This window comes from Pseudophryne corroboree, chromosome 12 (assembly GCF_028390025.1).
Source record: "Pseudophryne corroboree isolate aPseCor3 chromosome 12, aPseCor3.hap2, whole genome shotgun sequence".
NCBI lineage: Eukaryota > Metazoa > Chordata > Amphibia > Anura > Myobatrachidae > Pseudophryne > Pseudophryne corroboree.
In genome coordinates this window covers 75,181,041-75,195,900 of record NC_086455.1, presented here as the reverse complement: position 1 = coordinate 75,195,900, position 14,860 = coordinate 75,181,041, and the positions used below count along the sequence as shown (strand labels likewise).

At 50.1% G+C, this 14,860-nt stretch overlaps 1 protein-coding gene across 2 annotated transcripts in view; it reads left to right on the top strand.

Moving 5' to 3' along the window:
* Positions 1–14,860, top strand: part of CDAN1 (codanin 1) — a 390,144-nt gene that overhangs the window by 88,735 nt on the left and 286,549 nt on the right. For both annotated transcript variants that reach the window (XM_063947654.1, XM_063947653.1), the window contains exon 7: positions 12,089–12,209. In XM_063947654.1, coding sequence (XP_063803724.1) covers positions 12,089–12,209 — 121 coding nt within the window. The remainder of the gene's footprint in view (positions 1–12,088; positions 12,210–14,860) is intronic.

Below are 14,860 nucleotides of genomic sequence, written 5' to 3'. Positions count from 1 at the left end.
TTAGGGTCTATGCCTTTGATACATTCACTTCCCAGGAAGCTTCCTTTGAGCGCCGGATTCTTCTATATGGTCAGGTGTGTCCCCTCTCTCAAACAACTGCTTTTGGACATCCCCATTATCTCAGCTGTGAAGCGCTATAGAACCCTAAAAAGAAAGGAGAGTTAAGGTAGACTCACCTTGGTTAACTCTTTCTTCGAGGTCCATAGGGTCCACAGGGCGTCCACCCTGATGCACCTGGATTCTATGGGTTTTCTTCTCTTGGTCGCCGGTTTCCTTCTCTGATCTGTGAGAGTGTGTTCTTGTATGTACCATGTCTTCCTTGTCTTCCTTTACACCTATCTTGCTCCTGCCTTGGGCTTGTTGACAAAACTGATCTGCCTGAGCATGGAGGCGGGGTAAAGGGGGGAAGGAACGGAGCATCTTGGGATGCCTAAAAGCATGAGAATCGGAAAGTTAGAGGTTTTGCTAGTGTTTTTTTAATGTGGCAATCTTTTACATGGCAAAACCAGATTAATTTTGCCAATTAAATGATTACCACTTTAAAAAAAACAGGAGAACACTCACTCCCTACTACATTCCCCCCTTCATCAGAGCTGCCCTACATATCGGACTTTTTCTGCTATAGGTGGTGTCCACATTATTACATTTCAAGACCTTTTTATGCCGGCTCAGGTCACGATATTGCCATTGGTAGTGGAAATTATTGTTTTGAGGGTTTTTTTTATTTTATTTTGTTTTTCCATCTGGCTTTAAAAATCTAGGTGGATAGAGCTGCTCCATTGCAGAAAACTGACAGTCTTCTCATCCTGTTTGATGTGCGTAAAACAACTGGGCCAGTGACATATGTTTTAGAACCGGTCCAAGTTCCCAAGTTTATTATGGCTCATTCTACCAGATGAGTGAGTGCCTCTTAGGTAGTGCATCGATGGAACAGTTTTGCTGGACGGCCACCTTATCGTACTTGCATGAAATGTCACAAATTCAGTATATTTGTGCCTAAAGTAATGTGTACAGCTTTGTCTGAGCTTACCCTGGCTGATGGCCAGTTTTGGAACATATTCAAAGTAGGCAGCATCCCCAAAAGTATGAAACAGAAACTGATTTCTGGTACTTACCATTTTATCGACTTCTGAGCCTGTGGTACACTTTGTTTCTGTTCATCCTCAAGGTTTACATTTTGGTTCTGGTTTGAGGGTTTTTTTTTTAAACTATATACTTTATACAGTATGCTCTTCTATTGGCTTTAAGTTTAAAATGGTCCGGTTGTCTCTTTCTTGGCTTGTGGGAAGTAGAGGAGGAGGTTCTAGCTACAAACTAGTCTAGATTGATGTGCCCACTTCTCATATCGCCCTCTGCATCCTGAGGTTGGTCGACACACTTTTAATGTTTTTTGGGTGTAAGTTTCTATGTCTCGTCATATGTGACCCACAGTTAGTACAAACGTATACGCTTGTGAACTTGCTTCTCTCGCCTGCTGCGCTCCGCACAGGTTACTATTCCCAATCGTACTCCACGTTGATGGTAAATCAAGCAAAAGTTTAAAAATTTGAAAAATCACATAAACTTGTTTTGACCATTATTGTCATGTTAACCTTTTGAACATGTTGACCTATTGACTGTCTGCTTAGACACTCAATCTATACATTGGAACCCAAGTCAAATAAAGGAGTTTTTTTTTTTAAAAAGTTATTGGTTATTGGAAGATGTTCCTTTATAATGTTAGACATAAAAAAAAAAAAAGAAAGACGTTGTGTAGGTGCATTGACAGGGAGCTGTGTAGCTGGTATATAAGGACATGAGGAGCTCTGAGACTGGCAAAAAGGACAATGAGGGTTTCTGAGGCTTGCATATAAAAGGGGGCACGATGAGGGGCTCTGTGGCTGGCATATATATAGATGCATGAAAAGGGACTCTGGCTGGCAGGACCATGATTGGATTCTGGGGTTGGTATAGAAGTGCATGAAAGGCTCTGAGGCTGACATATATAAATGACCATGACAGAGGCTGGCTTATGAAAGTTACATGATGAGGTTCTGAGGCTGGTATATAAAGGGGGTATAACAAGGTTTCAGGTTGGTATATAAAGGGGGCATTATTGGGCACTACCATATATGTGACATGGGAGCGTTATGTAGTATTTTCTCTAACGTCCTAAGTGGATGCTGGGGACTCCGTAAAGGACCATGGGGATTAGCGGCTCCGCAGGAGACTGGGCACAACTATAAAGAAAGCTTTTAGACTACTGGTGTGCACTGGCTCCTCCCACTAAGACCCTCCTCCAGACCTCAGTTAGATTCTTGTGCCCGGCTGAGCTGGATGCACACTAGGGGCTCTCCTGAGCACCTAGAAAGAAAGTATATTTAGTTTTTTTTATTTTCAGTGAGATCTGCTGGAAACAGACTCACTGCAGCGAGGGACTAAGGGGAGAAGAAGCGAACCTACCTAACAGGTGGTAGTTTGGGCTTCTTAGGCTACTGGACACCATTAGCTCCAGAGGGATCGACCGCAGGACCCGACCTTGGTGTTCGTTCCCGGAGCCGCGCCGCTGTCCCCCTTACAGAGCCAGAAGCACGAAGAAGGTCCGGAAAATCGGCGGCAGAAGACTTCGGTCTTCACCAAGGTAGCGCACAGCACTGCAGCTGTGCGCCATTGCTCCTCATGTACACCTCACACTTCGGTCACTGATGGGTGCAGGGCGCTGGGGGGGGGGGAAGGGGCGCCCTGAGGGCAATAAATAACACCTTGGCTGGCAAAATATACATCATATATAGTTCCAGAGGCTATATAGATGTAAAATTACCCCTGCCAGTATTACAGAAAAAGCGGGAGAAAGTCCGCCGAAAAGGGGGCGGGGCTTCTCCCTCAGCACACTGGCGCCATTTTTCCCTCACAGTTCCGCTGGAAGGAAGCTCCCTGGCTCTCCCCTGCAGTCTAAGAATACTACAGAAGGGTAAAAAAGAGAGGGGGGGCACTAAATTTAGGCGCAGTATCTCCTATATATTTGCCCAAGTCTGTGACTCTGTGCTGGCCGTAACGCTGGGCGGAGTCACAGGCACAGATCTGGCCAGAAACAGTCCCCTCCCTCTCTCCGCCCAGTCCCCTCCCGATCTCCGCCCAGTCCCCTGTCTCCCTTCTCCCCGTACTGCCCCTGGTGAGTGGTGACACCGCAGCCGCTGACTGTGAGCGGAACTCACATTACCCGCCTCACAGTCTTGCGGCTGCCACTGAGTCAGGGAGACCTGCTGAACAGTGACTCGCCCCCCCCCCCCCCTCCCTCCCTACCTCCCTCCCTCCCGCCCGCCCGCGGCAACCACCCGCATCTGCCCCCCTCCCGCGGCACTCCCGTCCCCTCCCGCAGCACCAACATCAGCAGCACACCCGCCCAGAGTCTTCACTTTTCTAACACCCGCTGCGGTCGCGGGCGAAAAGGGGGCGTGGCTTCGTGGAAGGGGGCGTGGCTTCGCGTCCCGACCCCCGTTTTCGGCACGTTGTGGTTCGGGGGACACTGCTGAATCTGCAGTGCTGGCTTCTGCGCTGTGACAGGAGCCGGCACTTTGGTGTCACCCCTCAGAGGGTAACACCCGGGTGCGGGCCGCACTCCCCGCACCCACGTTGTGGCGCCACTGCTCCTGCCCCCTCCCCCACCCGTAGCACAAACACCCACCGTCTCCACCCACCACCCGCGGCACTCCCTTCCCCTCCCCCACCCAGAGCACAAACACCCAAGCAACCCACCCGCGGAACTCCCGCCCCCTCCCCCACCCGTAGCACCAACACCCGCGGTAACCAACCGCATTCGCCCCCCACCCGCTGCACTCCTACCCTCTCCCCCGCCCGCAGCACCAACACCCGCGCCACCTACCCGCAGCGCCCACCGCATCCACCCACCACCCGTGGCACTCCACCCCCTCCCCCACCCGCAGCACCAACACCCGCGGCACCCACCGCATCCACCCACCACCCGTGGCACTCTCCCCCCCCCCCCCCCCCCCCCCCACCCGCTGCACCAACACGCGCACCACCCGTGGTACTCCCGTCCCCTCCCCCACCCAGAGCACAAACACCCGCGCCACCCACCCGCGCCACCCACCCGCGGAACTCCCTCCCCCAACCCCTAGCACCAACACCCGCGGCAACCAACCGCATTCGCACCCCACCCTCTCCCCCACCCGCAGCACCAACACCCGCGGCACCCACCGCATCCACCCACCACCCGTGGCACTCCCCCCCCCCCCCGTCCCCCACCCGCTGCACCAACACCCGCGGCACCCACCCACCACCCGTAGCACTCCACCGCATCCACCCGTGGCACTCCACCCCCTCCCCCACCCGGCCCTGCAACCATAGCACCCTCACACCCACCCACCCCCAACCGCACCACCCCGGCTAACTGCCCCCTCCCCCACCCGCGGCAAAGCCGTGCAGAGGTTAACGGGGCGAAGTCCCTAACGACGGTGTGAAGAGCGCCCGTAGGGCGCGATGAATCGCCTAGTAGATATTATATATATGTAATATATATAAAAAAGCAGCTATAGGGAAAACACTCATTGATAGTGGGATCCCAGTGTTATATAGCGCTCTGGTGTGTGCTGGCATACTCTCTCTCTGTCTCCCCAAAAGGCTTTGTGGGGTCCTGTCCTCTGTCAGAGCATTCCCTGTGTGTTTGCGGTGTGTCGGTACGGCTGTGTCGACATGTTTGATGAGGAGGCTTATGTGGAGGCGGAGCAGATGCCTGTAAATGTGATGTCACCCCCTGCGGGGTCGACACCTGAGTGGATGGTGCTGTGGAAGGAATTACGTGATAGTGTCGACTCCTTACATAAAAGGTTTGACGACATACCTAATGTGGGACAGCCGGCTTCTCAGCCTGTGCCTGCCCAGGCGCCTCAAAAACCATCAGGGGCTCTAAAACGCCCGCTACCTCAGATGGTTGACACAGATGTCGACACGGATACTGACTCCAGTGTCGACGACGAAGAGACTAATGTAACTTCCAGTAGGGCCACACGTTACATGATTGAGGCAATGAAAAATGTGTTGCATATTTCTGATGTTACCCCCGGTACCACAAAAAAGGGTATAATGTTTGGAGAGAAAAAACTACCAGTAGCTTTTCCTCCGTCTGAAGAGTTAAATGAAGTGTGTGAAGAAGCGTGGGCTTCCCCTGATAAAAAGATGGTAATTTCTAAGAGGTTACTAATGGCGTACCCTTTCCCGCCAGAGGATAGGTCACGCTGGGAAACATCCCCTAGGGTGGATAAAGCGCTCACACGCTTGTCAAAGAAGGTGGCACTACCGTCTCCGGATACGGCCGCCCTGAAGGAATCTGCTGATAGAAAGCAGGAGGCTATCCTGAAATCTATATATACACACACAGGTGTGATACTGAGACCGGCTATAGCTTCAGCCTGGATGTGCAGCGCTGCTGCTGCGTGGTCAGATTCCCTGTCAGAAAATATAGATACCCTAGACAGGGACACTATTTTGCTAAACGTAGAGCATATAAAAGACGCACTTTTATACATGAGGGATGCACAGAGGGATATTTGCCGGCTGGCATCCAAAATCAGTGCAATGTCCATTTCTGCCAGGAGAGGGTTATGGACTCGGCAGTGGACAGGTGATGCAGATACCAAACGACACATGGAAGTTCTGCCTTATAAGGGTGAGGAATTGTTCGGGGATGGTCTCTCGGACCTCGTTTCCACAGCAACAGCTGGGAAGTCTACATTTTTACCCCATGTTCCCTCACAACCAAAGAAAGCACCGTATTATCAGGTACAGTCCTTTCGGCCCAATAGGGGCAAGCGGGTTAAAGGCGCGTCCTTTCTGCCCAGAGGCAGAGGTAGAGGGAAAAAGCTGCAGCATACAGCCAGTTCCCAGGAGCAAAAGTCCTCCCCCGTTTCCTCTAAGTCCACAGCATGACGCTGGGGCTCCACAGGCGGAGCCAGGTACGGTAGGGGCCCGTCTCAAAAATTTCAGCAATCAGTGGGCTCGCTCACGGTTGGATCCCTGGATCCTTCAAGTAGTATCTCAGGGGTACAAACTGGAATTCGAGACATCTCCCCCCCGCCGTTTCCTCAAATCTGCCTTGCCAACCACTCCCTCAGGCAGGGAGGCAGTGTTACAGGCAATTCAAAAGCTGTATTCACAACAAGTGATAGTAAAGGTGCCCCTACTTCAACAAGGAAGGGGTTACTATTCCACAATGTTTGTGGTACCGAAACCGGACGGTTCGGTGAGACCCATTTAAATTTGAAATCCTTGAACACATATATAAAAAAATTCAAGTTCAAGATGGAATCGCTCAGGGCGGTTATTGCAAGCCTGGACGAGGGAGATTAAATGGTATCGCTGGACATCAAGGATGCTTACCTACATGTCCCCATTTACCATCCTCACCAGGAGTACCTCAGGTTTGTGGTACAAGATTGTCATTACCAATTTCAGACGTTGCCGTTCGGTCTCTCCACGGCTCCGAGGGTCTTTACCAAGGTAATGGCAGAAATGATGATACTCCTTCGAAGGAAGGGAGTTTTAATTATCCCGTACTTGGACGATCTCCTGATAAAGGCGAGGTCCAGAGAGCAGTTGTTGATAGGGGTAGCACTATCTCGGGAAGTGCTACAACAGCACGGCTGGATTCTAAACATTCCAAAGTCACAGCTGGTCCCTACGACACGCCTGCTGTTCCTAGGGATGGTTCTGGATACTGAACAGAGAAAAGTGTTTCTCCCGGAGGAAAAGGCCAAGGAGCTGTCATCTCTAGTCAGAGGCCTCTTAAAACCAAAACAGGTGTCGGTGCATCATTGCACGCGGATCCTGGGAAAAATGGTAGCTTCCTACGAAGCGATTCCATTCGGCAGGTTTCATGCAAGAACCTTTCAGTGGGACCTGTTGGACAAGTGGTCCGGATCGCATCTTCAGATGCATCGTCTGATAACCCTGTCTCCGAGGACAAGGGTGTCTCTGCTGTGGTGGCTGCAGAGTGCTCATCTTCAAGAGGGCCGCAGATTCGGCATACAGGACTGGGTCCTGGTGACCACGGATGCCAGCCTTCGAGGCTGGGGAGCAGTCACACAGGGAAGAAACTTCCAAGGACTATGGTCAAGTCAGGAGACTTCCCTGCACATAAATATTCTGGAACTAAGGGCCATTTACAATGCCCTAAGTCAGGCAAAACCCCTGCTTCAAAACCAGCCGGTACTGATCCAGTCAGACAACATCACGGCGGTCGCCCATGTAAATCGACAGGGCGGCACGAGAAGCAGGACGGCGATGGCAGAAGCCACAAGGATTCTCCGATGGGCGGAAAATCACGTGTTAGCACTGTCAGCAGTGTTCATTCCGGGAGTGGACAACTGGGAAGCAGACTTCCTCAGCAGGCACGACCTCCACCCGGGAGAGTGGGGACTTCATCCAGAAGTCTTTCAAATGATTGTAAACCAGTGGGAAAAACCACAAGTGGACATGATGGCGTCCTGCCTAAACAAAAAGCTAGAAAAATATTGCGCCAGGTCGAGAGACCCGCAGGCGATAGCTGTGGACGCTCTGGTAACACCGTGGGTGTACCGATCGGTTTATGTGTTCCCTCCTCTTCCTCTCATACCAAAGGTACTGAGGATAATAAGGAGAAGAGGAGTAAGAACTATACTCATTGTTCCGGATTGGCCAAGAAGAGCGTGGTATCCGGAACTTCAAGAAATGATGTCAGAGGACCCATGGCCTCTACCGCTCAGACAGGACCTGCTGCAGCAGGGGCCCTGTCTGTTCCAAGACTTACCACGGCTGCGTTTGACGGCATGGCGGTTGAACACCGGATCCTGAAGGAAAAGGGCATTCCGGAGGAAGTCATTCCTACGCTGATAAAAGCTAGGAAAGAAGTAACCGCAAACCATTATCACCGCATATGGCGAAAATATGTTGCGTGGTGTGAGGCCAGGAAGGCCCCAACGGAAGAATTTCAGCTGGGCTGGTTCCTGCACTTCCTACAGTCAGGGGTGACTATGGGCCTTAAATTGGGTTCCATTAAGGTCCAGATTTCGGCTCTATCGATTTTCTTCCAGAGAGAATTGGCTTCACTACCTGAAGTTCAGACTTTTGTTAAGGGAGTGCTGCATATTCAGCCCCCTTTTGTGTCTCCAGTGGCACCTTGGGATCTCAACGTGGTGTTGGATTTCCTAAAGTCACATTTGTTTGAGCCACTGAAAACCGTGGATTTGAAATATCTCACGTAGAAAGTGGTCATGTTGTTGGCCTTGGCTTCGGCCAGGCGTGTTTCAGAATTGGCGGCTTTGTCATGTAAAAGCCCTTATCTGATTTTCCATATGTATAGGGCAGAATTGAGGACTCGTCCCCAGTTTCTCCCCAAAGTGGTATCAGCTTTTCATCTGAACCAACCTATCGTGGTGCCTGCGGCTACAAATGACTTGGAGGCTTCCAAGTTGTTGGATGTAGTCAGGGCCCAAAAAATTTATGTTTCCAGGACGGCTGGAGTCAGGAAGACTGACTCGCTATTTATCCTGTATGCGCCCAACAAGTTGGGTGCACCTGCTTCTAAGCAAACTATCGCTCGCTGGATCTGTAGTACGATTCAGCTTGCACATTCTGCGGCTGGACTGCCGCATCCTAAATCAGTGAAAGCCCATTCCACGAGGAAGGTGGGCTCTTCTTGGGCGGCTGCCCGAGGGGTCTCGGCTCTTCAACTTTGCCGAGCTGCTACTTGGTCAGGGGCAAACACGTTTTCAAAATTCTACAAATTTGATACCCTGGCTGAGGAGGACCTTGAGTTCTCTCATTCGGTGCTGCAGAGTCATCCGCACTCTCCCGCCCGTTTGGGAGCTTTGGTATAATCCCCATGGTCCTTACGGAGTCCCCAGCATCCACTTAGGACGTTAGAGAAAATAAGAATTTACTCACCGGTAATTCTATTTCTCATAGTCCGTAGTGGATGCTGGGCGCCCATCCCAAGTGCGGATTGTCTGCAATACTTGTATATAGTTATTGCTTAACTAAAGGGTTATTGTTGAGCTATCTGTTGAGAGGCTCAGTTGTTATCATGCTGTTAACTGGGTATTGTATCACGAGTTATACGGTGTGATTGGTGTGGCTGGTATGAGTCTTACCCGGGATTCAAAATCCTTCCTAATTGTGTCAACCCTTCCGGGCACAGTATCCTAACTGAGGTCTGGAGGAGGGTCTTAGTGGGAGGAGCCAGTGCACACCAGTAGTCTAAAAGCTTTCTTTATAGTTGTGCCCAGTCTCCTGCGGAGCCTCTAATCACCATGTTCCTTACGGAGTCCCCAGCATCCACTACGGACTATGAGAAATAGAATTACCGGTAAGTAAATTCTTATTTTCTGTGACATATGGTAGTATTAGGTGACATTGTCTGTGACGAATGGTAGCATCAGGAGACATTGTCTGTGTCGTATGATGGCATTAGGTGGTATTTTCTGTGCCAGATGGGAGCCTTATGTGGAATTCTATTACACATGGGTATTATGTGGCACTTTGTGGAATTGTTCTGACATATGGGGCCATTATATGGAATTATTCTGACATGGGGCATTATGTGTATTCTGTGACATTTGGGGGCATTATGTGGAATTATTCTGTGACAAGGGGGCATTGTGTAATTTGTCTGTGACATATGGGGACATTATGTGAAATTATTCTGCGACATATGGGGGCATTATGTGAAATTATTCTGCGAAATATGTGGGCATTATGTGAAATTATTCTGCGAGGTATTGGGGCATTATATGGAATTCTATTACATGGGACATTTTGTGTAATTCTCTGACATTTAGGAGCATTATGTGAAATTATTCTGATACATATGGCGGTAGTATGTGGAATTTTTTGTAACATAAGGGCACTATGGAATTCTTATGTGACACATAGGGTTTAGAAATTATTATGAGACATAAGGGCACTACAGAATTGTCCTGTGACATGGGGACATTATGTGGAATTATTCTCTGACATACCCTATGGGGGTATTATGTGGCATTTTCTGTAATGCATAAAGGCACTATGGAATTATTCTTTGACTAATGGGGGCATTGGGCCTAATTCAGTAAGGATTGCAAATTCAGCTAATAAGCAGAATTTGCAATCCTTCTGTTCGCATGCCGTGGGCAGCCCATCGCAGGGCAACGCCGCCATGCATGCTGACCTTCGCCTCCCCCCTTCAACAAGCAGAATTGCGATCAGAAATTAAGGATGCCTCCTGTTGGGACAGCTTAGCCCGCGACCAAGTTTACGAATGTGGCGGCTGCGTGTGATGTCACTCAGCCACCGCATTCATGCCCTCGTTTACCCCGCACCTTCCCCCGTTTTCGACCTCCGCCCCCGCAACACTCCATCTCCACCTAGGAAACAGAGCGTTGCTGCCCCGCGACCGCTTCAGCCTGATTGACAGAGGTGATTGCATTTTCTGTGCCTCCCCCCCCTGCAGGAAATGTGGGCGCATGCGTAGGACGGGTGCTGCGCATGGGCCTGCATCTTTTTTTTTTGCGGTTGGATCGCACACTGCGATGCAATCTGAATTAGCCCCATTATGTGGAATTGTTCTGTAACAAGGCACTATAGAATTGTTCTGTGACATATTGGAGTAGTATGTGGAATTATTCTCTGACATACTTTATGGGGTATTAGGCATTTTCTGTGGGTGGTCTTCTGTTTGCCGGCGGTCGGGCTCCCGGCGCTCAGTATACCGGCGCCGGGAGCCCGACAGCCGGAATACCGACAATTATTTTCCCTCGTGGGGGTCCACGACCCCCATAGAGGGAGAATAAAATAGTGTGGCGCGCGTAGCGCGCCACCGTGCCCGTAGCGTGGCGAGCGCAGCGAGCCCGCAAGGGGCTCATTTGCGCTCGCCAAGCTGTCGGTAAGCCGGCGGTCGGGCTCCCGGCGCCGGGATGCTGGTCGCCGGGAGCCCGACCGCCGGCCAGCCGTAGTGAACCCATTTTCTGTGACCTATGGGAGGCACTGTATGGCATTTTCTGTGATATGAGGGCACTTTGTGACATGGGGGTGCTGTACTGCACTTTCTGTGACATGTAGGGCACTATGGCATTTTCTGTGATATGAGGGCACTATGTTGCACTTTGTGACATGGGGGTGCTGTGCTGAACTTTCTGTGGCCTATGGGAGGCACTGTATGGCATATTCTGTGATATGAGGGCACTATCTGGCTCTTTGTGACATGGGGGTGCTGCGCTGCACTTTCTGTGACATATGGGGGCACTGTATGGCATTTTCTGTGATATAAGGGCACTATGTGGCACTTTGACATGGGGGTGCTGTGCTGCACTTTCTGTGACCTATGGGAGGCACTGTATGGCATTTTCTGTGATATGAGGGCACTTTGTGACATTGGGGTGCTGTGCTGCACTTTCTGTGACATATGGGTGCACTGTGGCATATTTTATGAAACAAGGCCACATTTGTAATGTTTGAGCGAATATTCTGCTGAACACAGCTCTACTGTTTAAAATTGGGAATGGTGGTGAGAAGATGGTCATGGACATATGACATATGAAACTAGATCACAAACTTTCGGATGATGAACATGCCTTCTATAGGGCATATCAATTCTAAGCTGCACAGGCAGGGACTGATGATAATGACTGAAATATTCTCAGAAAAGCGCCGTGGAGTATGTGTGTGCTATATATATATATATATATATATATAATTGAATGAAAAAAATCTTAATAAAAATGTGTGCACATTATTCTTTACCATTTGGTAGTGCAGCTTCTATAAAGTAAAAAGTCTGCCATCGTAAGCATATTGGATGTGCTGATCGTGTCCTAAATGTATATACTGTGATCTAGCATTGCCATGGTATACAGTTGTGTAAACAAGCTTAGCTTTTTTGCATTAAGCTGCAAACTAGATAGTAATTTAGGAAGTAGAGAAGAAATAAATATATGTGTAGATGTGTGATAAACTCTTGCAATAGCGCAGTTTCTATTTCTGGATGTTCCAGACTTAAATTTCCTGGAATGTCTGACATACTTTGCAGATTGTAAATATGAGATGGTAGTAATTGTATATTTCCCTGTTTGCCTTGCAGTGTTCTCTCTCTTTTGGATAAAAGCACCTTGAAGCTCCTTGCAGAAAATGAACGAATTGGTGCGTTTTCTCCCTCTTTGCAGGAGAGACTCCTAGAAGCACACCGGAGCAGCACAGGGAAGGTACATAATAATGTACGGATGGCGGTCGTTGGGTCGACAAGCATTGGGTCGACCACAGAAGGTTGACATGGTCATTAGGTCGACACGAGTTTTTCACAATTTTTTTCATTTATTTGACCTTTTTCATACTTAACGATCCGCGTGGACTACAATTGGGAACGGTAACCTGTGCCGAGTGCAGCTGTAGCGGAGCGAGGCACCTTGCCCGAAGCATGGCGAGCGGAGCGAGGCACCTTGCCTGAAGCATGGCGAATGAAGCAAGCCATGCGAGCGGACACGGTGCACTAATTGGGGTTCCACGTCACTTTTCAAAGAAAACGACACAAAAACAGTAATAAACTTATGTTAGCCTTTTTCCATGTCGACCTTATGACCATGTCGACCTAATGCGTGTCGACCATTAGTGGTCGACACAATGTATGTCGATCTAATGCGTGTCGACCATTAGTGGTCGACCCAATGTATGTCGACTTAATGAACCACACCCTAATGTACAGCTATATCTAGCCTCAGTACGCCATGCACCATGAGATGCCTGCAGTTCCTGTGCAACTCTGCTAATGCCGGGCATCTTTTTACTCACGTCCTAGAGGATGCTGGGTTCCACATTAGTACCATGGGGTATAGATGGGTCCACTAGGAGCCATTGGCACTTTAAGAGTTTGAGAGTGTTGGCTGGCTCCTCCCTCTATGCCCCTCCTACCAGACTCAGTTTAGAAAATGTGCCCGGAGGAGCCGGTCACAGCTAGGGGAGCTCTACAGAGTTTCTCATAGTAAAGTAATTTATTTAGAGTTTATTATTTTATAGGTAGGCTGCTGGCAACAGTCTCCCTGCTTCGAGGGACTAAGTGGAGTGGAGTAGTGTCCGCCCTGCGGGGTCTGAGCCACTATCTCCGCTGACAGGACACTGAGCTCCTGAGGGGATAGATCGTTCCCTGCCACAGGGGATCGCTCACCCCGGCAGCATGCCGCCACCCCGTTACAGAGCCAGAAGGTCAGAAGATGGCGAGATATGGCTGCACAAGGGTAGGAGCGCAGCACTGAGCGGCTGCGCTCCAGGAAGGCTCAGCGGCACACAGTGTTGGCGCTTTGAGGGGCGTCCTGAGCCAGCGTCTTAATACCCTACACTGGTCACAGATGCTAACCAGAGACTGAATCCCCAGGCTAGCGACGGAATCCTCAGGCCAGTATAAAGTATTGTGCGGGAAGACGCGCCATCTTCAGGAGTCGGAGCTTCTCCTCAGAGCGGACCCAGCAGCATTCAGCGCCATTTTCCTGCCTGCAGTTCCTGTACACAGGCAGCTGTCCCTCCAAACAACTCCAGCTATCCTGAGCGGGACCAGAGGGTTGTAGAAGGGGGAGGGAGGCTGTGTAAATTCTGTGTAGTCTATTAAGGTACACTGATGACGCTGGTAGTTTTATTTGTTCTACCTCGGAGAGCGCTGTGTGTGGGTTGGCTCCAATCTCTGTGTCTCTCTTTGCCATTATTGGGGGGAGCTGTGACTGACATTCCCTGTGTGTGTGTGTTCAATTCCTTTCATAGCCATGTCTAGGGACTCGGTGTCATATGCTGCTGACGTGGTTTCCTCTCAGGAGGAATCCATTTCATGTACACAGAATTGTAATCACGGTGCTTAGCCAGCGTCTAAATACCCTAAACTGGTCACAGTCGCTAGCCGGAGACTGAATCCCAAGACTATCGACTGAATCCTCAGTACACAGACGCTAACCGGGGACTGATTCCCCAGGCTAGCGACAGAATCCTCAGTACACAGACGCTAGCCGGGGACTGAATCCCCCAGCTAGCGACGGAATCCTCAGGCCAGTATGTAGAGGTTGCGCGGGAAGATGCGCCATCTTCGGAGGGCGGAGCTTCTCAGTGCGAACCCAGCAGAATTCAGCACCATTTTCCGGTCTGCAGCTCCTATGCCACAGACTGCGGACGGTGATGGGGACGTGCTGGGGGCGGCGACACCCTTTTCAGGGGGTGCAGCTCATGTTTGAGGCCATTAGCTATATATGTTAAATATTGCTGAGGAGGCTTACTTCACTGACAATAAGAAAGCCTCGCTAACCTTCCCTGCGTCTAAAGTATTAAACGCTGTTTGAAAAATCCTGAGAGGAGGATAGAATGAATTGGGAAAAACCCACCCATAGTTGACACATCTGTGTCCAGACTGTCAAGTATGGTGGTTTTACCTGTCCCGGGATCTGCCGCGTTGAAAGAACCGGCTGATCGCAAGATTGACACTATGCTCAAAGCCATATACACAGCTTCGGGGGCGATACTACGACCTACCATTGCCCGTGTATGGATTTCTAAAGCTATAGTGAAGTGGTCTGACACGTTACTTGAGAAATTGGTTACAATGGATAAAAGTGACGTTGAATTGTTTTTACGTAACATACAGGATTCTGCTGGATTTACGGTGGAATCCATGAAAGACCTGGGTTCGACGGCTGCAGGAATATCCTCAATCTTAGCTCGTACAGGACTCTGGCTGCGCCAATGGTCTGCCGACACGGAATCCAGGAGAGGTGTGGAGACCCTACCCTACACAGGTCAGGCTCTCTTTGGGGAAGCTTTGGATATGTGGATTTCCACGGCTACAGCGGGTAAGTCTCCTTTCTTCCCTCAGCTGCACCTTCCT